Raw genomic sequence first — 26,218 nt, 5'->3', positions numbered from 1 at the left:
TATTCATCAAGCAGTAGCAGAATAGACCTGTCTATTTTACGCAGCTTTTCACTCTTATTAACTCGTACACGATGTTTCAGCAAATATCTCTGTCTTGCATATTACCCTGTCTTCCACCTTTAAGCTCTCACATTTTCAAATATCATCCGGTACAGTCCCCAGCAATCAGTCTTTCCTTTCCATACCATCCGGTAAGTCTCCCCTGACTTGCGGTTCCTGGTGACTTTTCCGAAATCTACTCCTTTCTCTAGACCTCTCCAGTCCTTTTCCTTCACCCTTCTTCCTTCCCCTTCAACCCATCTGCAGGGAGAAGGAGCCAATGGCTAAAACAGCTTATATACTCGTAATTATAATCTTCTTTAACATGCTGCCCCTGCTTGGTGAGTACCTTTTTTATCCAACAAATTATTATAAAAGTAGTAATAGTATTATGAAAAGCATAGATTGCTATTCACTGTACAGATGACATGTTGAGTTGCAGACTGGAATGATGAAAAGACTGTTACACTTTTAGCTTTCAGCCAAAGATTCTTCAGAAAATAAAACACTAGAATTCCAGTCCAAACTGACAGAGCTGTTGGTCATGTGTGCTTGAGGTGTGCTTGTGTGTGTGTGTGTGTGTGTGTATTCTTTTCTGAAGAAGGCTTTGGTTAAAAGCTACATGTGTAACAGTCTTTTCATTGTGCCTCTCTGCAACTTAGCATGCCATCTTTATGGTAACTAGCAATCTATACTTTTCCTAATATTGCTGACTTTCAACCCATAGTTTCAATTATTATAAAAGTAGAGTTATCACATTTAAAAAGAGTTCTTTCATAAAATAGCAAGTTTTATGTACTACTAGGGACAAGAAGGAAAGGGCAGAAAATATTTTCTGATCCTGTAAAATCTTCCATTTTTGAAAAACACATTGTAACTCAAATGTAATGAATGTTCTGTCAGTAATTTGTATACACTGAACATACAGTAAACAAGAAATTTTTATACCTACTGCTTTCAAACCAAGATCTGCAGCATTTAAATAAAGTTCAATGGCTTCTTCTTTGTGGCCTGCTTCATCAGCATTTAATGCTTGATGAAATAAAAACTTGCACTTCAGAAGCTGCTGCTTGACTTCAGAACTGCCAGTATTTTCATTGCGTTGAGCACATACTGAAAAATACAATAAAACCTTTGAAAAATTAAAATATATATATACTAAATGATTAATGGAAAATCTCATATAAAGATGTGAAACAAATACTAACAAAGAGATAGAGGGGCTGGCCAGTACTTACCTCAGCTCAGTACAGCCAATAGATGCACATAAAACAGAACTGAAAATTTTATATTCCTAGCTTTCGGAACAAATGTTCCTTCATCAGGGAGGAGAGAGGGGAAAGAAAGGGAAGAAGGGAAAGGAGATTCAGTTACTCACAACCCAGGTTATGAAGCAACAGGGAAAGGAAAATGGGAGGGTAGCAAGGATGGAGGCATGGTTGTCAGAGGGAAGCCAAAGAATGTTATGAAGCAACAGGGAAAGGAAAATGGGAGGGTAGCAAGGATGGAGGCATGGTTGTCAGAGGGAAGCCAAAGATATTCTTTGGCTTCCCTCTGACAACCATGCCTCCATCCTTGCTACCCTCCCATTTTCCTTTCCCTGTTGCTTCATAACCTGGGTTGTGAGTAACTGAATCTCCTTTCCCTTCTTCCCTTTCTTTCCCCTCTCTCCTCCCTGATGAAGGAACATTTGTTCCGAAAGCTAGGAATATAAAATTTTCAGTTCTGTTTTATGTGCATCTATCGGCTGTACTGAGCTGAGGTAAGTACTGGCCAATATATATATACTGTGATACTAGGTTTGCACCTACTGCTTCACTCACATATACTGTATAATCTGCACAGAATTTTTTTTGTTTTTGTGTTTCTTTAATTGAATTTGTATGTTGTTATACCCATTACATGCATGTAAAGACAGACAGAGTATTAAAATTTAATACCGCAATTTTTCCTAAAAGATTTGCACATTAAAAAAAATTAATAGAATTTATGTATTCTTAAGTACATTGTTCATGTACAGATTAATGCTATAGAAACAGTATCCAAGGTCATCTCAAACAGATATTCCTGTACACAGAACTGCATTTAAATGTGGTATCCATTTTGTCTTCAGTAATGATTAGTTTGCGTAGTAATTACAACAAAAACAATTTTATAAATATATTTTAGGCCTATCAGAAATTTCTTCTTTTTCTACGCAGTTTTGAAAAGCAAATTTGTTGTGGTGACTGTTAAAGAGCTTTACTTGATTTGGTTCATAAACTGCAACACATTCTAAACTTTTCATGCAAATGAAGGCTATAGAAGCATGGTCTTTTCTGAATGTACTTCTCACCAAAAAGCAATTCTAACAATAGAAAATCTAGAATGGAATAATGACAATATTATTCAAAGGATAGTTCCTACTCGCCATACAGAGAAGACCCTGGGTCACAGATAGGCACAAAAAAAACTGTCAAACAAAGCATTCGGTCAAATGGTCCTTCCTCAGAACAAACAAGAACAAACAAAAACAAACAAACAAACAAACACACACACACACACACACACACACACAACTGAGACACATATGACCACAGTCTCTGGCTGTCAAGACCAAGGCAGCCTGAGACTGTGGGTGGGTGGGAGTGTGTGTCTCACGAAGGGCCATTTGGCCAAAAGCTTTGTTTGATAGTCTTTTTGTTGTGCCTCAGCATCTCTGCTATATGGTTAGCAACTATCCTTTTCACAATATTTTCAACAAAGCAATTCTGGTAGTGAGAGTCAGATGTTTTTGTCAATCGTGCCTTGGAGGTCTTGTGGTGACATTTTGATAGAAACTTTCATCCCCTAACATATACAAGGCTGATTTGATACGTCTGGTGAATTTCCATGAAAGGATGGAACATTTTTGTTGCACCTCCATGTTCAATAAGCTTCATTACTGCAAGGATCATATACAGAATTTCAACAATTTACCGTGAACAGTTCACTGTTGACAGCCTTTTGAATTGTTTCATGTGTCAACTGTGACTGAAAATGGAGAAAACTGAGTTTTATACTGTTATTAAACATTTTCATTTCAAGGGTTGGATTGCCGCACAAATTAAAACAGAATTGGATGAAGTCCACACGGACTCTACTCCATCACTAAACACCATTTACTTTTGTATTGATGAATTCAAATGTGGTCGGACAAGCACCGAACACAAAGGGCACTGTGGCCAGGCAACTAAGGTCACCACAAAGGAAACCAATGACAAAATCCATGATATGGTATTGCAAGATGACGAATAAAAATTAATGAAACTGTTGAGACTGTAGGCAACTCAACTGAGTGAGCACATAATATCCTGCATCGCAAAATGGCTATAGAGAAGCTGTGTGCGAAGTGGGTGCCACAATTGCTCACAGTCGGCCAAAAAAAGCATCCGGCGCATCTTAACACAATGTCTGTCGATGTTTAATCGCAAATTCACAAGACCTTTTGAACCAATTACTGATGTTAATAAAACATAGATCGGTGATTACACACCAGAAAAACAACAGACAAAGGCTGGTGAAAGAGCACCAAAGAATGCAAAGGCCATTTTGTCAGCTGGTACAGTGATGGCAACTTTTCTGTCTTTTTTTTGGGGCTCGGGGACATTCCCAAAGTATAATCCTTGTAGATTATTTGAAAGAGAACCCTATCTGGACCCTACTATACTTCATTGTTGGATCGTTTGAAATTTGTGCTGGCTGAAGAAAGTCAAACAATGGCATGCAAAAAAGTGTTCTCTCATCAGGAAAAAAGCACAGATCACATCCGTCTACAAGCCAGGTAGTAGAAGTGATCCAGAAAACTACCATCCAATATCCTTGACATTGATCTGTTGTAGAATCTTCTAACATATTCTGAGCTCAAACAATAAAGAGGTATCTTAAAAAGAATGACCTTCTCTATGCCAATCAGCATGGATTCCAAAAACGTCGATCACATGAAACCAAATCGCACTTTTCTCATATGATATACTGAAAGATTGGGATCAAGGGAGTCAGATAGATGCAGTATTTCTTGATTTCCAAAATACATTTGAGTCACGATCACACCTAACCTTACTGTCAAAAGTACGATCATATAAGGTATCAAGTGAAATTTGTGACTAAACTGAGGACTTTTTGGTTGGGAGGATGCAGCATGTTATCTTCGAAGGAGGGTCATCATCAGATGTAGAAGTAACTTCAGGTGTGCCCAGGGAAGTGTGCTATTATCCTTGTTGTTCATGTTGTATATTAATGACCTCGCAGACAATATTAATAGTAAAATCAGGCTTTTCGTAGAGATGCAGTTATCTATAAGTACTATCTGAAAGAAGCTGCATAAATATTCACAAAATAATTAAATTGGATAGACCAAAAATCTGTTCACCAACCAGTGGCAGAACACAGACATAGAAGACTGTTGTAAATTGGCAAGCTGCCAGAGTCAGCAGCCCCTTCAGGCAGAATGGTTGAAGGGGAAGGAAAGAGGGGTAAAGGAAAAGAACTGGAGAAGTCTAGGAAAAAGGGGTAGATTTTGGGAAAGTCACCCAGAACCGCGGGTCAGGGAAGACTTACCACATGGGCTGAAAAGGAAAGACTGATTGTTGGGGACTGCATCGGGCAAGATATGAAAACTTAAGAGCTTAAAGGTGGAAGACAGGGTAATATGCAGACAGAGATTACTGCTTAAACATCATGCAAAAGTTAATAAGAATGAAAAGCTAAGTACAGGATGGTAACACAGTGAAAGATGTAGAAAACTACAACAGAGCGAAGCAAAGAGTAGTTACTGTGAAGAAATGCTGAGATGGAAGAAATTAGCGTAAATTAAGGACATATTGTAAATTGGCTCCCAGGTTGTATGGTCATGGCCAATAAGACATTTTCGTTACTGACATTTCATTCAGAATTGCATTGGACATCTACAGACTTGCACCTGGTACCGCAGATTCTTGCTGACTGACAGTTTGTATTGTGAAAAGGGGACATGGTAGAAATTTAGATGTGATTGGTAGTGACAATCATTGTTAAAGATAAAACTTTTCTATCAATTCTGTAGAGCTACAATTTATCACTAAGTTTCATAGCCGCTTCTTTTCTGTTATAATCATCCCCATGTTTATAAATTTTGATGGTTTATCTATATACTTTTTAATGGTATTTATAATGCTCTCCTATGTTTGACCCATCAGTCAACAAGACTATGAAGAACCAGCAGCTCTGAAGATGTGCAATGCAGCTCTGGATGAAACATCAGGAATGAAAAAGTTTCATGGATCTTTAACATCCAACTTGCAAGATTCACCAGTAACTAAGACAACCAGTCACAAGAACCTTCACTGTATGACAGGTAGATGTCTGCACTGGCAGAGCAGTGTAAGAATAACAGTAGAAGTAGAAGTAGAAGTAGTAGTAGTAGTATACGGGATCTTAAAGGGAGAAAAAAGTCACCTATTGTTTGGCCATGATAACCTGGTGATTTCACTAGTGCTGCCAGAAGTGGAGAAAATCAGCACTGCTTGACAGTTTTTCATTTGTCTTTGAGTGCTGCCAATGTCAAAAACAACTGGGGTCATACGCGCCCAAGTCAAAACTATAGAACACAAACACAGAGATGAGGGAAACAACTATGTGTCAGTCCCAATGGACAATAGGAGACAGCTAAAAAAGGTACATGGAAAAAGGGCTAAACAAACACCATACAAAAATGGAGGTCCAAAATGAAAAATTAAGTGGCCTTCACCATATTGCTTCAGCGGGTAAAAAGTAAAACGCAGTCAACTGTCCGCGCATCATTCGCTAAAACAGCTGATAAATCAGATGGCAAACCCAAGCTGCAACGTAAATTGGTAAAAAAAAAAAAACGGCATTCCAGCAGGAAGAGGTAGACAGCTAAAATTTGAGCACAATGCATACAAAGTGGTGGAGTAGCATCACTTAGCAAATGACGATGGCTAAAAAGGCAGTGCCCAATATGCAGCCGAGTTAAAATAATCTCCTCCCGGCAGGAGGGCCGAGAGGTCAGCCAAGGCACCAGAGGAGGCTTAATAAGCCAAAGCTTATTCCCATGATGGGAGGACCATTGGCGATGCCACAGGGACGCCACCTCCTGACAGACGGCAAAGCAGAGACTGCGTAAAAGGGGTGGGTGTGCAGATGCATAAACAAAGTACCCATAGTTGAGTTTCGAACAGACAAGGGACTGGTACAAACGGAGGAGGGTGCTTCGATTGGCACCCCAAGAAGTACCATTGAGGACACGTAGGACACTGAGGGACTGCATACAGCAGGCTGCCAGGTAAGAGACATGGGAGGACCAAGAGAGTTTCCTATTGAGCATGTTCCTCAGGAATTTTGTAGTGTCAACGAACGGAGGGGCAACAGGCCCAAGATGTAGAGATGGTGGGAGAAACCATTTGTGCTGCCAAAAATTCATACAGACGGTTTTGTCAGTGGAAAAGCGAAAGCCACTAGCAATGCTCCAGGAGTGAAGACAATCAAGACAGTGCTAGAGACGCCACTCAGTGAGACAGGTCCATAGAGAACTGCAATAGATAGCAAAATCATCGACAAAAAGGGAGTCGGAGACACCCGGTGGGAGGCAGGCCATTATAGGGTTAGTGGTGATGGCAAAGAGGATGAAGCTCAGGATAGAACCTGAGACACACCATTTTCCTGAATAAAGGTGTATGACAAGGTAGAACCCACACGCACCTTGAAAACTCAGTCTTGTAAAAATGCCCGAAGAAAACAGGGCATGTGACCATGGAAGCCTCACGTGTAAAGAGTACAGAGGATACCAGTTCTCTAGCAGGTGTCGTAAGCCTTCTCCAAATCAAAAAACATGGCCACAGTCTGGGATTTCTGCAGAAAACCATTCATGACATGGGTGGGCAAAGTAACAATACGGTCAACTGCAGAACGCCATGTTCGAAATCCACACTGTGCATTTGTGAGTAAATGGCAAGACTCGACCCACCACACCAGCCGGGCACGATTCATACGTTCCATCACCTTGCAAACACAGCTGGTAACAGAGATGGGGGCAGTAGCTAGAAGGAAGGTTTCTGTCCTTATCGGGCTTGTGTGGTTGGTCTGTGGAGGCAGTTGGTGGTGCGCACTGGCGAGACAGAGGCCGGCCGGGTTAAGTGACCACATAGCAACACCGTCAAGCAGGATCTTCGAGTTGGGGAAGGAGAAGACCGTTTGTCTTTAGTGGACTTCTTTGAACCCTTCTGATTAGAGGAAGACTTGGGCATTATTTGGCTGGAGGAATGGAGGAAGTCTTCTCAGGAGTACTCCTCCTGTCCTTTCCTGGGTAGCTTTTAGGCGAGAGTTCAACGGCTAGTTGCACAGTGGGATGGGGGGAAGGTGATGCGACCTCGACTTTGGGTGACTTCACAACCTCAGAGCCAAATCTGAGGTTGCATGTCTGTGTGGTCATGTCCTTCATGGAGCGAGGGGGTAACAAGAACAGAAGTATAGGTGCCAGATAGGAGAACACAGGGTTTGCGACTAGCCAGTAACTTGTGAGCTACTGGGTAAGGCACTTTTTTCCTTTACCCGAATCTCTTGAACAGCCCGTTCATCTAGATACACAGGACAATCCCAGGAGGAGGCAGCATGGCCACCATCGCAGTTGATACAGCGGGGAGAAGGAAGTGGACATTCGCCCTCATGTGCATCCCTGCCACAGGTTACGCATTTGGCTGGATGTTGACAAGATGTTCGAGGGTGGTTGAAATGACGACACAGGTAGCAGCACATCGGATTTGAAATGTACGGCTGGACTGTGATGATTTCATAGCCTGCTTTAATCTTTGACAGCAGCACAACCCTATCAAAGGTGACGAAAAGAGTGCGGGTGGGCACCAAGGAGGAATCGACCTTTTTTCATTACACGATGGACGGCAATGACACCCTGATCAGAGAGGTAAGATTGTATTTCAGCCTCAGTTAGACCATCAAGCAGCCTGGTGTAAATTACACCACAGGAAGAATTCAAAGTCCTATGTGCCTCAACACTAACAGGATAGCCATGGAGAAGCGAGGCAGCAAGCAGTTGTTGTGCTTGAGAATCAGAAGCCATCTCCAAAAGCAAAGTGGCATTCCATAAACGAGAGCAGGATTTCACAGGGCCAGCAATAGCATCAACGACTTTCTGAATGATAAACGGATTGACCGTGGCGAAGGACTGACCATCTTCAGTACATGATACCACAAGAAACTGCAGTGCAGCAGGAAAAGTCTTCGAATCAGTAACCTCATTACGTTTACGTTTCATCAACATCAATGAAGAGGCTGATTGACTCATCGTGAGTAAAACCCCCATGATTGCCAGCATCACTGATGGCATGCGCCTTCCAACTGGGGGTCCCCTTCACAAGGAGGCGCACTGCCTTAGGTGATCGTTCACACCTCAGGTCACACCTCTGAACACCTGATGGAGGGACCAAATGGCAATTTGGGAAGGTTACAGCTCAGTAAATCACCCCTCCCTGGGCCTGATCTGTACCAGGGAGTACGTGCAAATCCTACCTGTCAACCTGGGGCTGGGAATTGCGTGTTATCCAGTCACCTTTTATGCGTCAGACACGTGGGCTGGCCTTCAGGAGCGCACAGGGAGGAAGAAGGAAAAAGAGGATCCTCAAACACCGAAGCGGAGGAACGAGAGAAGGGAAACAAGAAAGAAAAAGGGAGCCAAAAAGAAAGTTGAGACTGTTTGCAGATCAATGACAGAACGCAGAACATTCCCAATAATACCCCAAACATGTTCCCCAAGGGAGAGGGAAAGAATGGCAAGAGGATAGACATACAGCACGGAAGAGAAAAAGTGCTGCAAAGGATGGGGCCCATGGTAGCCAAGCACGAACCCGCCAAAGAGTGGCAAGCCCCATGGGAGGGACAATTTCAGTGTTGTTACTGCTGCTTTCCTTTCAGTTACTGCACAGGTTTGGCAAGGCTACAGCAGGAAAGTTCAGCAGCTGGAGCAGTGTTGGAGACGAGACAGAATCACGGAAATGGCCATTGACGAAGTTATCATCAATACCATGCCCACAAGTGGTGGTAGTGGTGATCTTGAATCAAGCAATTGACAGAGATCTTTAGTGAACATCATTTTGACATTTTCTTCAGGCACAGTTAATTACACTTTGTACACACTGCTGCTGTGCTGTGTTTAATAAATGCAATATGCAGACAGATTACAAAAATCAATTTTTGAATTGTGAGTCATAGTGTCTTAAGTTGAACATTCATCTACTTTCATTTTTCATTGTTTTTGATAAATAAATAATACATAAATTGTAGATAAAACTCTTTAGCATGAATGTGTAACATATTAGATGATTTCCAATCTGACAGAAGTGTCACTTACGTGGGCAATATTTCCACGAGTGTCGCCTCCAATTTCGTGTTAAGTACAAAGCGCTGCAAACGAACAATACTGCCCTCCCCTCACTGTTCATCCCCATCGGCAGGCCAGCAAAGCAGTTCCTGACAGCCGCCAAACCATGGTACTGCTGGCATACAAAAGCCTGTTTTATTTACAGCTCCAGCAATATAATGTTATCAATTGCAGAACTGTATTTCCTGAACACACATTGGAAGTAACTAGGTAGCTGTCTGGAGTTGAGACCCCATAGAGATACCAGTTCACTATTTGCAGCAAGGTGTTGCGTATGCACACCATGATGGCAATTGTATGACTTATCTCCATGAATTGGGATATCCTTCCATTTAATGTTATTAAACATTTCATCGTGATTAAGTGCTATGTCATGAGCAATAGACAATGTAGAATCCAGCATTCCTTTCGAGATGGGACATTCTCAGTCATGCATGACTTCAATGCGGCCAGAAGGTTGGATCCTGACAGGTGGTACAGTCACTTCTGCAAAGCATTCAGTCATTGCCTTTATGCCTCATGGCGTGACCTGGACTTCCAGTGTGCATTACAACATTACCCATGCATGACCCATAAACTGCCCTGATAGTCTCCTATGTTAATGTGGATTTAATGGGAATAATTGAGGAAGTCCAGAAATTCCCATTAAAAATTCTTTTTGCTCTTCTTAATAATTCAACCACACTTTGCCCTGGCTACCTGTAAAGCTCTCTATAGCTGGTCTGTATTAGAAACTTCACAAAATGTGATGTCTCTTCTTGATTGCGGAGCTACATTCCTCATAGTACCGAGGGACAGACAGTCTTCAGATGGGACGAATATTTTGGAATAGATGTATTATGGACATAATATAATTCATCCATTTCTAGACACTGTCACAACGTTCAGATAGAGCTAACTGCCTGTACTTTGTCCAGTTAGGCATTGTGTGCATCCGTTTTAGCTGCTCTGGTTAGACCACTGCTCTGTCTTCTAGGTGACACAAATCAGGAAGTAATCACTAGAGTAACTGCCCTTAATCATTTCCCAAAGAACGGCATCTGAGAGGTCATCAGTACACATCAAGACAACAGAGACTGCTCCACAGTTTGTTCTGCTCAATGTTTATAAACTTATGTTGTGAAGATATTCCCAATGGCTTGACTCCTGAGACAGATGGTATGGAGCCCCACAGCATGTTACCAGGATGTGTGTCCCAACAGAGGAGGAGACAGGGGGGTACGATGTAACGATGTTGGTGAGAGCCTTCTAGTAGCAACCTCTGCTAGTGACAGGTATTGGGAACAAATATTCACCCCCTGTAGCATGTTTGCTACTGCAGCAGCTGGATGCAAGTTCACATCAAAGAGAAGAGGCAAGTGGTGGTATTCATAATTGGCAAATACTGCCACTTCAGCTTTAATTCTTAACCTGCTGAGGCCATCTTTTCAAGGAGACTATAGCCCCCTTAACACCAAGGCATCCATATTTCCTGAAGATATAAAAACATACAGTTTGCCTGTGCCATGAGTGGCAGCTCTTCTAGATAAGTCCTTGATCCATTAATATTACACAAGAGTATCAAGCTCCATTCTCATGGAAAGGGTTTTTCCTACTACTTTCTCCTTTTCTCAACACCAAGTTCTGGGCTTCATTATAGTAAGTAGAGACTTTCAGGATCCTGCAGGCAGACTTCATACTCCAAAACTTTACGTAAGGTGACACCAGACTTACTAGAAAAAGTAGTTTTGGATAGTCAGAGAGTTTTGGAGCTTGCTTTCTTTTCATGTTGATAGTAATACTGGTCGCTTTGCTATTGAAAAAGTACCAAAAGTGTTGATTATTGACTAAATTGGGGAGGGGGGAGAGGGCGGAGGTTATGGGGCTGAACGGTGAGGTCAATTCAAAACTTACTTGCTTAAGATAGAGGCGTCTGCTAAAAGTGGGCAGATCCAGACAATGGGGTCGAATAATAAAGCAAGGAAGCTAAAAATATGCACAGTAGAAGGCATAAAAGGGTAGGCCAAATCTAAAAAGTGGAAAAACAGAGGGATAAAAGAGCAGTCTATGCAAGGGGAGTGGTCATGGGTCCCAGATCCAGAAAAAACAAAGGGTCATCCCAACCACAACCACCCTGTCCCTGCTCCAGAAGTAAAGAAAAACCTTACAACTGAAAATAAAAACCACTTCCACATAGGAAACTGAGGACCAGTTCAACCACCCATGAATTGTTTGCTAATATTAAATACAAGGAATCTGTCAGGCCATACTTAGTACGAAGGGCCAAAAGAAGGGGACATTCCAACAATATATGGGATACTGTCAGTCTGGCTACACAGACCCACTGTGCCACTGTGGTACTGGCTCGATATGCAGGAGAAAACAATGGGTATGCCTAGTATGACCGGTGCATAGACGGAGTACGACAGTGGACTCCTTCCGAGACGAGTGGAATGAAGAGTGCCGAACTACAATAGGCTCCTTGAGTGTGCGGAGTTTATTACAGAGAGCAGTAGTGCACCAGATGTCATACCACTTTGGGGCAAAGAGTGATTTGATAGGTATCTAAATATCTGCACCTGGAATCATGAAAGGGAAAAGGTGGGGGGTGGGGGGGGGATAAGTATCTGCCTCTCTAACCAAACTGTCAGCCAATTAGTTCCCTGGGATTCCCACATAACTTGGTACTCGGAGAAAGGCAACTGAGCAGGTGACACAGACAAGGGCAGAGAGGCCATGCAGAGATCAAACGGTTATGAGAGTAGCATTGGTCTATAGCCTGCAAGCTGCTCATCAAGTTGGTACATATTACAAACACTGTGGAGGGAGGCCCGAGTAACAAAATGGAGTATCCTGTTAATGGCTAGGAGCTCTGCTGTGAACACACTACATGATCCCAGCAATAAATGGTGTTCCATTCCAGCTGTAGGCGTAAAAATGTATCATGCTTTGTCTATCGATTTAGAACCATCAGTGATAATAAACCAGGAGTTGGCTCCGTCACATTTTTACAGGGAGAATCCCCGCTTTTGCAAGGAGACTGTCGATGGGACTAGTGTGAAAGGCACCGAAAGCTAGCTTACTGTTAATCCCCTTGTATAATATATTCAACATCTGGGATGCCTGAGTGGGAACACTTCCACATGAACACTAGTTTCTATAATCATTAAATCTTTGCAGAGCACCAGTATAAGTTTTTGAAGCTTTGTTCTTTTCTCTTCAGCTGTTAAACCACATTTTGGCTGTTGCTGTTGTTGTTTACTGTTGGCATATTAAGTCAGAAGACTGATTTGACACAGCTCTTCGAGTAAAGCTACCCTGTGCAAACCTCTTTACCTTTAAATAACTACTGCAGCCTACACTTATTGGTGCATATTTTGTTCCAATTTTCTGGCCTGGTTTCAGCTTGTGAGCACTCATGTGAATTAACAGTCTTTCTTGTTGGCCTGGGTGTTAATATGGCAATCAGCCTAACCTAAAGGTTGTGAATTTTTGGGGTTAAAATGGGAAGACCAATACAAGTCTGAAGAGTCTTAGTTTGTCTTATCTTTGCAAATCATGTAATTAAGCCAATATTTCTGCTCTCTGATACAACTTTCCATGAGCCACACTTTCCAATGTTAGGATATCTCACGTTTGTCACTGAAGTATGCCCAGAACTTACTGTACATGAGGACTAGCAGTGCTTGCTACCAGTACTAATACTGGCTGCTTGGATGAGCCCAGGCTCCCTTTCTCATGGCAGCCATATATATATAAACACACACACACACACACGCACACACACACACACACGCACACACACACACACACACACACACCATATAATCACACAAAAGTCAATGGTGAGCCACCAGAAAGACCAGATAAAGCCTCTCCATTTTTTTTTTCTCAATAAAAATCACTATGGACAATGCCAAGCATGGATCAAAATCATTTTCACAATGGCTACTTTATTGTTAAGGTGCACAATGTTCTTACAAGCTTAGATGCAACAAGCATTAACATTCTGTAGCAGCCTCAAGTAAAGCAAATTTCGCCAATCAGTAAGGGGCCACCTTGAAGTGTGTGATTAATAGTTGCCAGTACGGCAATCTTGGGTGTGACGTCATGGTGTTGTGGCATATTTGAAATTGATCATATTTGGAGAGGGTGTGTTGGAGTATGAGCGATATTCTCTAGTGTGGGATGTTTGTTTCTAAAATGTTTGTGAGTGCTGTTAGTGATTCAATGAACCTAGTTAGGCTGGTTGTGTCACACATGGCTTCCTCCTCCATTTTATGTTTTTGCAGTATTTCACACTAATTTCATTTCACTTGTGTAAGTTATTTTTTGAAGAAGTGAGCATCTTTTTGAATTTTTTAAAGACTTTCCTTAATATGATACAGTACAGCTTACAATATTAAAACAATTACAGCGTCACTCGAAGTTTATGGTATCATCTATATTCTTCGACTTGTGAGATAACTGTGTTGTGTAATGTTATGGTGCTGTGGCTTGGTTGAAATTGGTCCTGTTTGCAGAGTGCATGTTGGATTATGAGGTGGTGCACTCTAGTGTGGGATGCTTGTTTCTAAATTGCTTGTGGGTGCTGAAGGTGATTCACTCGACTTCTTGAGTGTTCAGAATGAGATTTTCACTCTGCAGCGGAGGGTGCGCCGATATGAAACTTCCTGGCTGATTAAAACTCTGTGCCCGACCGAGACTCGAACTCGGGACCTTTGCCTTTTGCGGGCAAGTGCTCTACCATCGTGCTTCGGTAGCTCAGATGGTAGAGCACTTGCCCGCGAAAGGCAAAGGTCCCGAGTTCGAGTCTCGGTCGGGCACATAGTTTTAATCTGCCAGGAAGTTTCTTGAGTGTTGTTTGTGAGAATAATATCAGAAGAGTCTGTGGCGCTTTAGTCACCAAGTTATTTTGATGATGGTAGTTATGGGCAATAGATTTGTTCTTAAGTGTGTAGTTATTAGTGTGGTGTGTTGTTTATGGTTGCAGATTTAATTTTATGTTTCATCTTTTGTAGTTATGGATATGTAGCTCACAAGTAGGTCCCTGCATGCCACAACTGGGGATTACATGTTCACCATGAATAAATTCCTACAGTTACTTGGTTTAATTCCCCAGTGTGTGAAGTGTTACATTTGTGGAGAAGTAGGAGATTGACAAAAGTTGTTGCCTTTCAGACCAGGGACCAGTATACATGGAATTATCGGTTGAACAACATATGGCATGCTATCCACAGAGATTCCCAACTATTCAAGGGATTGTCTTGACGACATATTTTTGCTATCACTAGATTTATGTGTATGCCGACTTTGGTTGGTACGTATGTTTTTATGGTTTTATTCTTTTTATTGCAGTATGTGGGTCTGTGTGTTTATCTGAATAATCGTGGGTTTCTTGTTTATGAAAATTGGTGTTAATGCACTTTATGAATTTTTGGGTTGTGTTGTTTGTTGTTGGTAATTATGCTGGATTGTGACTGCTGTGTATCATGGATCTTGTTTTACCTACATTTATGGGATTAGGTTTTCGTTGTTAGTTATACGGGCAATTTTTTATTTCATCTATAGGCCTACAGGTCAAGTGTACTATTATTTAACCAGATTTGTTGTGTTGTGTGTGGCTTTGTGGTGCTGTGGATTTCGTTTGAGCTACAAAGTCAGGTGAAATTTCTGATACCAGTTTTTATTCAGGATTTTTTATCCTCTGTGTTTTTGTCAATTGCTGAAGATATTGTTTGCTGAATTTTTGTTTTAGTGTTTGTTTTGGCACATCTTCATTATTAGTTTTGTCATATACTTAGTTTTTCCCCATCCAAAAGCACTTAAATTCCCGGATTGCCCGGTTACTTTCACATTACTTCTCAAATTAAATATTTTTTATTATTTGTGTCTGTTCACATGTGTAATGAGTTACGTCCTGGTCACCATGTTGTATAAGCTTAAAATAGGGAGCCCCACTGCAGACTATTAAGCACACAGATCATTAGGTCCCTAGACATGTGAGTGGCTCAAAGATGTCTTCAGAAATAGACCCAGTAAGTTGTCCTTGATGATAAGTGTTCACTGAAGAAAAATGTATACTGAGGAGTGCTTCTAGGGAAGCGTGATGCGACCACTCTTATTCTCTAGACACATAAATGATCCAATGGACAGCTTGAGCAGCAGTCTGCTGATGACACTGTGGTGTTTGGGAAGATATCATCGATTGACTGTAGGAGGATACCAGATGACCTAGAGAAAATTTCTAGTCGATGTGGTGAATGGCAGCTGGCTCTAAATGTAGAAATATGTTAATGTGAACATGTCATTGGAAGCATCCAATTCCACCACTCTGCTCTGAACCGTGAATAATGGTGTTGTTTTTTGTGTGTGTGTGTGTGTGTGTGTGTGTGTGTGTGTGTGTGTGTGTGTGTGTGTGTGGAGGGGGGGAGGGGGTGCTTTAGGGTGCACAACTGCTACGGTCATAAGCAGCAGGATTGCAACATATGAAAAAACAAGTAATAAATAAAAACATCAGGCAAAAAGGCAAATGAGGAGCAGTAAGGACAAGGATGTCCCTTGGGAAAATTTCCCAAAACATCACTGAGATGGCGCAGGTCCCCACATGAGGGATCAAATTTGCTTTGCCATGCTGCTGCAGTGAATAAAAAATAAGACGCGATCAATAGAATGCATGTCATCTGCTAAAACATCTGACTGAGTAGACGGCAAACATAGACGTAAACGTAAATAGTTAAAAAATGGAAACTGGACCAGAAAGACCATTTTGAACTCCAAAGTGATACTACACAATAACAGACAGCAAAACAAAGATCATCTGAAGGAACAGAATGACTAGCAGACTGAGGGAGAAGAGCTGCAGCCTTTGCAGGAGCACCAGCAGCCTCATTCACTAGCATGCTGATGTGACCAGGGACCCGCAGTAACACCTACATCTACATCCACATGATTACTCTGCAATTCACACTTAAGTGCTTGGCAGAGGGTTCATCGAACCACAATCATACTCACTCTCTACCATTCCACTCCCGAACAGCACGCGGGAAAAACGAACACCTAAACCTTTCTGTTCGAGCTCTGATTTCTCTTATTTTATTTTGATGATCATTCCTACCTATGTAGGCTGCACTCAACAAAATATTTTCGCATTCGGAAGAGAAAGTTGGTGACTGAAATTTCGTAAATAGATCTCGCCACGACAAAAAACGTCTTTGCTTTAATGACTTCCATCCCAACTCGCGTATCATATCTGCCACACTCTCTCCCCTATTACGTGATAATACAAAACGAGCTGCCCTTTTTTGCACCCTTTCGATGTCCTCCATCAATCCCACCTGGTAAGGATCCCACACCACGCAGCAATATTCTAACAGAGGACGAACGAGTGTAGACGTAAACATGTCGGCTTCCCCCCCCCCCCACCTCCCCCCCCACCACCACCCCCCAGTGAATGAGTGGAGCCAGTCTTTGTTCCATTGTACTACAGAATGGACTCAGAACAGCATGCGGAAGCTCTGAAGAGCACCGAGAGAATCTGAGCAGATGACATAATTTGGAAGCCCGTATCACCGGGGTACTGCTGGGTGGTCCGATAAAGGGCGTAATGGTCCGCGGTAAAAATTGAGCGTTGCTCAAGAAGCCAACAGTGAATCATAGCCAAGTACAATGGCAAATGCTACACCACGGTCAGTCCTGGAACCTTCAGTGTAGATGATGCCACTGTACCCAACCCGCACACGAAGTGCGAGAAACTCGTTGCGATACACCAGACCAGTAGTAGGGAGCAAATGGAGTCTGTAATAAACAGATAAATCAGCACGAAGCCAGGGCGATGAAGAGCTCACACCCATGGTGAATGTGGCTGGGAGAATAAAGCAAAGCTGTCAAAGCAGCAAACAAAAGAACTCTGGGAGGCAAAAGAGAAGATGGGTGCAGCCCATACTGGTGGTCAAGGGAATTGTCAGAAAAGGGAGCATAGGATGGCTGATCAGGCATAGAAGGTAGGCACCTCATGTAATGGCAGAGGAGAGCTTCCTGCCATTAAGATAACAGTAAGTTAGCAGCCTCAGCATAAAGACTCTTTAACGGGACTAGTATAGAAGTACCAGAGGCTAAACGTATCCCACAATGATGGATTGTGTTAAGACAAAGGAAGACAGATGGACATGCAAATGAATATATGATACAGCCATAATCCACTTCCAAATGGAAAAGGGACTGGTTTAAATGTAGGAGGATGGTCCGATCTGCTCTTCATGAGGTACCACATTAAACACATACAACACTGAGAAGCGAATATAACGAGCGGCCAGTAAGCGGCATGGGAAGACCAACAGAGATTCCTATCAGACATGAGCCCCAAGAATTTCATTGTGTCAGTGAACGGAAGGAGGAATGGGCTGAGACACAGCGACAGGAGAGGAAACTCCTAGCACTGCCAGAAGTTCACACAGACAGTCTTGCCAACAGAAAAGTGGAAGCCATTGTCGATGCACACGAGTAAAGATAATCAAGACATTTCTGAAGATGCCACTCAAGTAGACAGGTTCACTGAGAGCTGCAATACATTGCACAGTCAACACCAAAAAGACAGCCAGAGATACCTGGCAGAAGACAATCCGTAAAAGGGTTAATGACTATGGCAAATAAGATGGCACTGAGCACAGAATACTGAGACACCCCATTCTCTTGAATAAAAGTGTCCAACAGAGCTGAACCCACACTTACCTCAAAAACTTGGCCTTTTAAAAATTCCTGGGTAAAAAGGGGCAGGAACCCCGGAAGCCCCACTCGTACGTAATACAGATGATGCCCGTCCTCCAGCAGATGTCATATGCAGAGCAGTGCCTAGGGCACCCACAATGGGCGTCGGTGTGGAGATTTAAAGACTCAAGCCACAACACCAGCTGACCATTAATCATATGTTCCATCACCTTGCAGACACTACCGGTGAGGGAAATTAGGTGGCAGCTGGAAGGAAGGTGTTTATCCTTACCACGCATAGGTATGGCACCATGCCAGTGACTGGAAAATGTGCCATCTGTCCAAATGCGGTTATATGTACATAGGAGAGCACATCAGAATGTGAATGCCAGATGGTCCTGGAGCAGATGACTGGGATGAAGAGAGCGTACATTCAAGCTCCCTTATAATAAAAGCAGTATTGTAACAGTCAGGATTCTGGGAGGAGAAAGATATTGTCCTTGTGTCCGCCGCCCATTTCAGAGAGAGAAGAAGGCAGTATGGTAGTGGGTGGAACTCAAAATGTCTGCAAAATATTGGTCCAAGGTGTTGGAGTTATCAAGAGGATCTACAACGACATTGTTCACTATGGTCAGACCAGGAACTGTGGAATGAACCATGGTCCCTGAAAGTCGACGGAGATTACACCCAACAACAGAAGAGGGAGTAAAACTGTAAAAAGAGCTTTGAAAAGAAAGCAAACTAGTTTTTTTTTTCTATCCCTGAAAATGCGGCGACATTGTACACAAAGCTGTTTATAACAGATACAGTTCGCCATTGTGGGATGGCATTAAAAAACACAGAGAGATCATCTTCGCATGCGGATCACATTGCAGCATGCTCAGTCCACCAGCAGACAGGGGCATGTCATGATGAGGAAGAGGTGCAAAGTATGGGACATTCTGCAGTAGTAAAAATAGCATTTGTAAGATATTCTACCTGGTCATCAACCTAGGGAAAATGGTGTTCACCAAAAGTAGTCAATGAGGAGTAGAGCAGCCAAACAGCTTTGGAAAGCTGCTATTTCATTGGATGCACAGAGGGGATAGGCATTAGCAAACAAACGACGCACAGGAAATGGTCATTTGAGTGTGTATGGAGAGTACGAACCACTCGAGGCAATGACCAAGCTGAGCAGTACAGATCAAAAGGTCCAAGTGGTAAAAGCAGTGCATGGAATCGGAAAGAGATGTGGGTGTACTCCTGTTCAAACAGATTAGACTGAGCTTGTTGAAGATATCTACTAGGAAAGAGCCTCTCAGACTGAGGCACGGAGAGCCCGAAAGGGGATGTGGTCATTGAAGTCATTAAATAGCAAAAAGGAAGGATGGAGTGGAGCAATAAGTTGCAAAATATCTGCCCTGGTGACAGCAGAAGATGAGAGTGAGTAGATGTTGCAAAGAGAGAACATGAAACTTGGAAGGGAAAGGTGTATGGCAACTGCTTGAAACTAGGTGTGCAAGGAAATGGTGTGACTATAGACGTCATCTCAAAGGAGCAACACAACTCCCCCATGAGCCGCACTCCCCACCTCAGGGGGAGGTCAAAATGGACTGACATGAAGTGTGAGAGGTGAAAGCGAATGTGAGGGCATAATCTTGTTTCCTGGAGGCAGAAAACAACTGGACGTGTGATCACAAGAGGAGCTATAATTCAACCCTATTGGATCTGATGCTGTGAAGTTCCATCGGAGAATAACCATGTTGAATGATAGATAGGAGATGGGTCAAATAAGGGGCAGTCACCGCAGTGACTACCAAGTGCCAGAATTTGGATGTGCACAATGACCAGGTATAGAAATTGGAGGATCCTGATCCATTAGTTTGACAGAAGTGTCAGCATTCGCCTTCAGTTGGCCAGGACACTGTTTGTTGGTGGTATGTCCTGGTGAATTAGATGTCAGCCGAGTAAGGGTATGGTGTGGTGACATCATTGAAGAACAATGCCAAGGTGGAGAAGGGGAAGATCATTTGCCTTTGTTTGACTGCTTAGAAACTTGGCGTTTGTTAGATGTTGACCCAGACAGTGGCTGGCTATATGTGCATAGAAAGTCATAGCAAGAGTACTCCTTTTTGGATTCCTGTGCTTCTGTTTCGGAGGCATGCAATTTTGCTGGCACAGGTGAAGGTTTGTTGGTATGGCGTGCACCTGTAGTACATGAAGATGAGTGTGTGACCTCGGAATTGGACAATTTCACGACCGTGGTGCTAAACTGGAAATCACAAGTCTGCACAGCCTTGTCCTTCATAGGTCGGGGTAGAGTGAGAACTGTAGTATAGTAGCCAGAGGGTGGTGTATAAGGTTTGCAGCTAGCCAACATATTCTGAAAAATGTGAGTAGGAACCCTTTCCTTCGCCTGGATCTCCTGAACAGCTCTCTCATTGTATTAGATTTGGACAGTCGCAGACAGAAGCAGCATGATCACCACTGCAGTTGATATAGTGAGGGGAAGGAGTTGGACACTCATCCTCATTAGTGACTCTGGCACAGGTTATTCATTTAGCAGCATTTTCACAAGATTCACAGGTGTGGCTGTAGCGCTGACAGTTACAGCAATGCATGGGATTCAAGATAAATCATCTGAAGTAATAGCTTCATAGCCAGCGCTTAATTTTTGATGGAAATACCACATGGTTAAATGTAAGGAATAGAGTGTGAGTTAGCATTGTTCTTTATCAACTGTTTTCATGATGCGGTGAACTGCAATCACTCCCTGGTTAGTGAGATAGGCTGTTATTTCAGCCTCAATAAGGCCATCAAGCAGCCAAGTGCATATGATCTCACAGGAGGAATTCAGAGTGCAGTGGGCCTCTACTTTGATGTGTGTTTGCCGTGTGGAATGAAATTTAATATTTTTTATTGTTTTTTTTGCTAGGGATGAATATAACTGATAAGCTTACCAGCTTTTTGTTACATGCTGCTGCGGGTGACGGTATGTTGTCAGTAATAAACTTCCTGCAGCTTTATGGATTAATAACAGAATATGTTAGGTGCCATGCCTGCGGGCAAAGCATGAAGTTGACGAGAGACCCAGCATCTCAGACCAGGGATCTATACATGTGGCACTGTTGGCGTGACAACATCTGGTGTTTGATATGGCATGGAACCTGGTTTGAGAAATCTAGGTTGACTGTACGGGAGACTTTTGCATACATATTACTTTTGTTATAGGACCTCTTCAAGTTTCTTTGTGCATGAGACTGTTCTGAGTGATAGAACTGTTTTAGATTGGTTTTCTTTTTATCATGAGGTGTGTTCAGAGTATGTGAAGTATACAGGTTTTTGGGTTTTCGAGTTGTTGGGGTTTTCGTTTTGGCAGTGTTTTGTGAGTTATGTAGGTGAGTGAAGTTTGTGGTGGCAGTTTTTTTTATTTGTGGTTTGCCAGTAGGTATCAAGAGTTGCATTTGAGCTATATAGGTCAAGGGAAGTGTCCAATTCTGCTTTTCAGAGTTTTAGGTGTTGGTTTTTTTATATCAAGGGATACATTTGAGCTGTACAGGTTTATGGAAATGTCCGATTCCGCTTTTCGTAGTTGCGGATGTTGATTTTTTGGTACCATGGTCTTCGTTTGAGGCTTATTAGTCAAAGGAAACGTCCAATTCTGCTTTATGGAGTTGCAGACATAGGTTTTTTGGTATTGTGGGCTTCATTTGAGCTAAATAAGTTGAGTGAAGTGTATGATTCCTGTTGGTTTTGTGGATGTAGCGTTATGTCGGAAATTGATATTCTCTTTTTTCTTTTAATTACATTTGTTTTGGGATGGTGCAGTGTTTTGTATTATTGTGCATCTAGCTTGCCGGCCCCCCCTCCCCCAAACCCCATTTCCCATGGTTGTCCCATTAGTTTCATTTTATTGGTGGAATGAGATGTTTTTATTTTCATTCATATTTGTTGGCACATGTATGTAGTGACGACATTGTCGTCATTTCATATATATTGGAAGTAGGCATTTCCACCATAGCGATGGCATCAAGGGCCAAAGCAGACAGGTGGAATCAGATGCTTCCCTAATGCCATGCGGGCAAGTACGAAAAAACAATCCAATGATGCTCAAAAAAAGCAATGCTAGTGTGCTGCCTGCCCGGTTCAGTTACATTGATTAAATATCTAGGTATAACGTTGCAAAGAACTCTGAAATGGAACGAGCATGTAAGACCAAAACTAGGGTAAATGAATGATCAATTTCGATCTAATGAGAGAATTTTACAAAATTGTACCTCATCTACACAGGAGACCAGTTACCAATGACTAGCAGCCCGTTATTGAGAACTGCTCAGATGTTTGGGATCCCTACCAGGTCAGGTTAAAGGAAGACATTGAACCAATTCAGAGGTGAGCACCTAGCGTTGTTACCATTAAGTTCGATCTACACGCAAGTATTATGGAGATGCTTTGTGAGCTCTATTTGCAAGTGAAAAAGGAAAGGAAATGACTAGTAATGGTACACTCTACCATGCACCGTACGGTGATTTGTGAGTATGGATGTACATGTAGGGGTGTCCAGCATCTTGATGGCATCATGGATCAAAGCCAAAGTGTGGTTTTGCCTAATTACTTATCATTGTTCTTTATGTTTTATACGGGTCACTTTTATTTCTGAAGACTTTATTTTACTTCTACCTTGATGATTTCCTAGCAATACCACACTAAGGAACCTATTATGTAAATGTGTGCTCTCCTTATAGAACTAGGAAATATACCACAGTTTTGGGAAGTGTGATAGTGTTTCAGGATAGTCATCCTGAAGTGGTAGGATGAGAAGAAAACTTCACACAATAACACAAGACACTTGCAACATTAAACTACACAAAATGTCATTTCAAAATGTATATGGTTTTCTAGATTGTAGACATGTATACAGAGAGAAACCAGAACTAATCACGACAATTCCGCAAACTCACACAATAAAAATTTGTTCAATCACGTCGCAAATTTGTACTCATCAACATGCCAAAAAATGTAGTTGTGCTAAACTTGCTATGAATCAGATGTAAGGCTGTTCCCATATTTTGCTGCCTGTCTCTGGCATGGATGTGTGTAACAATTTATGTGTGGCAACAGCAAACATCCCAGTTTTTGGAGAGTCCACCAATGTCCCGCAAAAATCATTTATGTAGACCAAGAACATCAGTGGGTCAGCACTTGACCTTGTAGTGCCCCTTATTTAATGTTTCTCCACCCTGAATTTTAATTTTATTCCTGTTTTATCATTTTTTAGGCTGTGACCCCCATGTTTATTGCTGTTAAGAAATGTCTCCCTGCACACAAGCTTTATTGTCATACCATTTTAGTTTCTCAAGCAGAATTTTACAATTAACACAACCAAATAACTTGGCAAGATCACAGAAAATGGCCACAGCAAAATACTTCTTGTTTAATTATATTAGAACTGAATTTGTGCAATCATACATCGCTTTCTCTGTAGAGAAGTCTTTACGGATGATACAATGAGCTGCTGATAAGATTATTTCGGTATTCTGTAGTACAGTAATTCCTAAAAAGACTCCTTAGTATACCTGAAGGAGGGGAATGGGTTTGTAATTGAGGTTCAAAGAAGGGGGGGGGGAGATGCTGCTACATCAATAAGATTTTAGTACAACAATTCAAATACTATCATGGCCTGTTGTAGAGTTATTGTTTTCCAATGGCAGAAAGATTTTTTTAAGATCTCTCTAGTAAATGGTTGGGCAAAAATGGAACAGGAGGCTACATCATTCTAAGTAAGTCTGATGCATCTGCTTTTGATGGCCCATTTTCGTCCCTTTGTTTTTCTGCTCATGTTATGAAGAATTCATTGAATTTAATGGTCAATTATTTGAATGTAATACCATCTACCTCATCACTACTGTCATCAGATGCTTGATAAACAGCTCTCTTTAGTTCTCTTTTTAAGTTTATCCATTTCATGTCCACTAATGTTCTTGGAATTTTGAATTTGTTCTGCTTAAAGTAAGGTTCTTGGCTTATTGACACCATAACTAAAAATTTTGCAATCTTTCTAGTAGTGGCCCTGTAAGTCTTGACTAGAGCTAGCCCTACAAATTACAAAAGCTCTGTCCCTCTCTTCCTGGCACAATATAGCCTACTTACTCTCAAATGTTGGCCATCCTTTCTCTGGTTTCACTGCAATTTTTACTGACTCATTGTGAAGAGAATCTGATTTCATAGTGAAACTTCCTAGCAGAAAAAACTGTGTGCCGGACCGAGACTCGAACTTGGACCTTTGCCTTTCGCGGGCAAGTGCTATAGGTTCGCAGGAAAGCTTCTATAAAGTTTGGAAGGTAAGAGACGAAGTACTGGCGGAAGTAAAGCTGTGAAGACGGGGCGTGAGTTGTGCTTGGGTAGCTCAGTTGGTAGAGCACTTGCCCGCAAAAGGCAAAGATCCAGAGTTCAAGTCTCGGTCCGGCACACAGTTTTAATGTGCCAGGAAGTTTCAACATTGTATATGTTTTTCTTGTGTTCATTGCGACAGATTTGCACATTCTGGTTCCATAGTGTTGCAGTAATATTTTAGGAATGAATTATACTTCTCATCTACTACAAAACTGTTCAAGCTTTTATGGGCACTTGTTCACATACTACCTGTTAGCTTTCGTCTAGGGATCTTGTGTCCCCAGAGAAAAGCTAACAGTCAGCATGTTTTCATGTACTTTGTGTTCTTCGTAAACACCTTACCATTGTTTAACCCGTAAATTTTCTGCATAGTGTAACTGTGACAGCATTCACAATTCTGCAGAAGTATATATTTCCCTTCTTAGTTGAACATGCTTGTTGGGGATGCTTTAGTACTGTGATTTAACCACCATGTTCTGATACAACATTTACTGTAAGACTCATGTCTACTTCAAGAAAGGCATCTACATCTACACATATACTAAGCGAGCTTGCACAGTGCATGACGGGGGAAAATTTAGTTGGAGTGTCAGAGAGACATCACTGAAAGTAAATCAAGGATTCAAATGTTCCTTTATCATGCTGCAATTTTACACATTTATTGTTTGTCCTACAACCTGGCATTTGCCCCCTAAGGAGTTTCGTTAATCTTTGCAATTTTAGTAATGGAGAAAAAAATGTAACGTGTCGTTCTGAATGACTTACCGAGGTTATCTAATTGAATCGCTCTGCAAACGTATTCACGTGCTTTTGTCCTCCAAGTTTCCTGTTGCTCTGCATCCGCTGGGCTACCAGCTGCTACATTTAAGAACCTTGCTGCTTCACGATAATAATAAGCTGCTATTTCATGCTGGCCTGACCTGTCAAACTGCACAGCTCTTGTGGAGGATGTCAAGGCATCCTCAATGAGTTCTTCAGGATTACAACTCATATTAGTAAAGGATCAACAACAGCTACCAGTCACAAATATAAATCGGCATTTCACTCAAACTATCATGTTAAAGAAATAACAAAATTAAAAACGTGCACCATTACGCGATGGCAGTAAGCGGTAAGCACTTCACGTTTCATATACTAATATTTCAAGCAATATTCCTATCAAAAGGCAGTTCGTCATTTAATAGCCAACTCTCCATAAAAAAAAAGTAACATGTCACTTTTTAAGCGCCCTGTTGATATCTGTGTCCGTAGCACTGAAGACAAAAATAAACATACTTTGGTTACACCTCTTCACGACAGCTGATAGCCGTTTGCGCATGCGCAGCGCCCATAACAACTTGCGGAGCCAAAGCGGCTTCGTAGAAGAACAGAAAAAAGGCATCATGTGGACACACAAGAAGTTGCACTTCGGTGCAGACAGGCATTGGGTTTGCTTATTGGTTAAAGTTCGAGACGTCAATGCAGGCACTCGTGCAACTTATCGTTTAAGCCGGATTCACACACGCATCTAATCTGGCGCCACAGCTTGTGGCTTTCTGTAGTGGCACCGTGAGCTACCGTTCACACAGGACGCCACAAATTCTACGTAGTTACACAGCTTTCAATATGGGGTAAATTAAAATAATATGGGCGTGTATGAATGTTATAGCGCAAGTTATGGCATTAGAGCTGTGAAAAGAGTTAAATACAAGGAAGACGAAATCCAAATGCTGG

General features: G+C 42.0%; 1 protein-coding gene across 1 annotated transcript in view; it reads right to left on the bottom strand.

The window, feature by feature from the left end:
• The window catches only part of LOC126252940 (calpain-7-like), an 87,222-nt gene extending 61,468 nt beyond the window's left edge, over nt 1-25,754 (bottom strand). Inside the window, exons 1-2 of the mRNA XM_049953942.1 lie at nt 25,271-25,754; nt 992-1,152 (exon numbers count right to left, since the gene is read on the bottom strand). Of these exons, the coding sequence (XP_049809899.1) occupies nt 992-1,152; nt 25,271-25,496 (387 nt within the window). The 5' untranslated portion in view covers nt 25,497-25,754. The remainder of the gene's footprint in view (nt 1-991; nt 1,153-25,270) is intronic.
• Nucleotides 25,755-26,218: the final 464 nt, after the last annotated feature.

The sequence above is a fragment of the Schistocerca nitens genome, chromosome 4 (genome assembly GCF_023898315.1).
Source record: "Schistocerca nitens isolate TAMUIC-IGC-003100 chromosome 4, iqSchNite1.1, whole genome shotgun sequence".
NCBI classification, from domain to species: domain Eukaryota; kingdom Metazoa; phylum Arthropoda; class Insecta; order Orthoptera; family Acrididae; genus Schistocerca; species Schistocerca nitens.
Note: the sequence above shows the minus strand (reverse complement) of the source record. Positions and strands in the feature narration are given on the sequence as shown.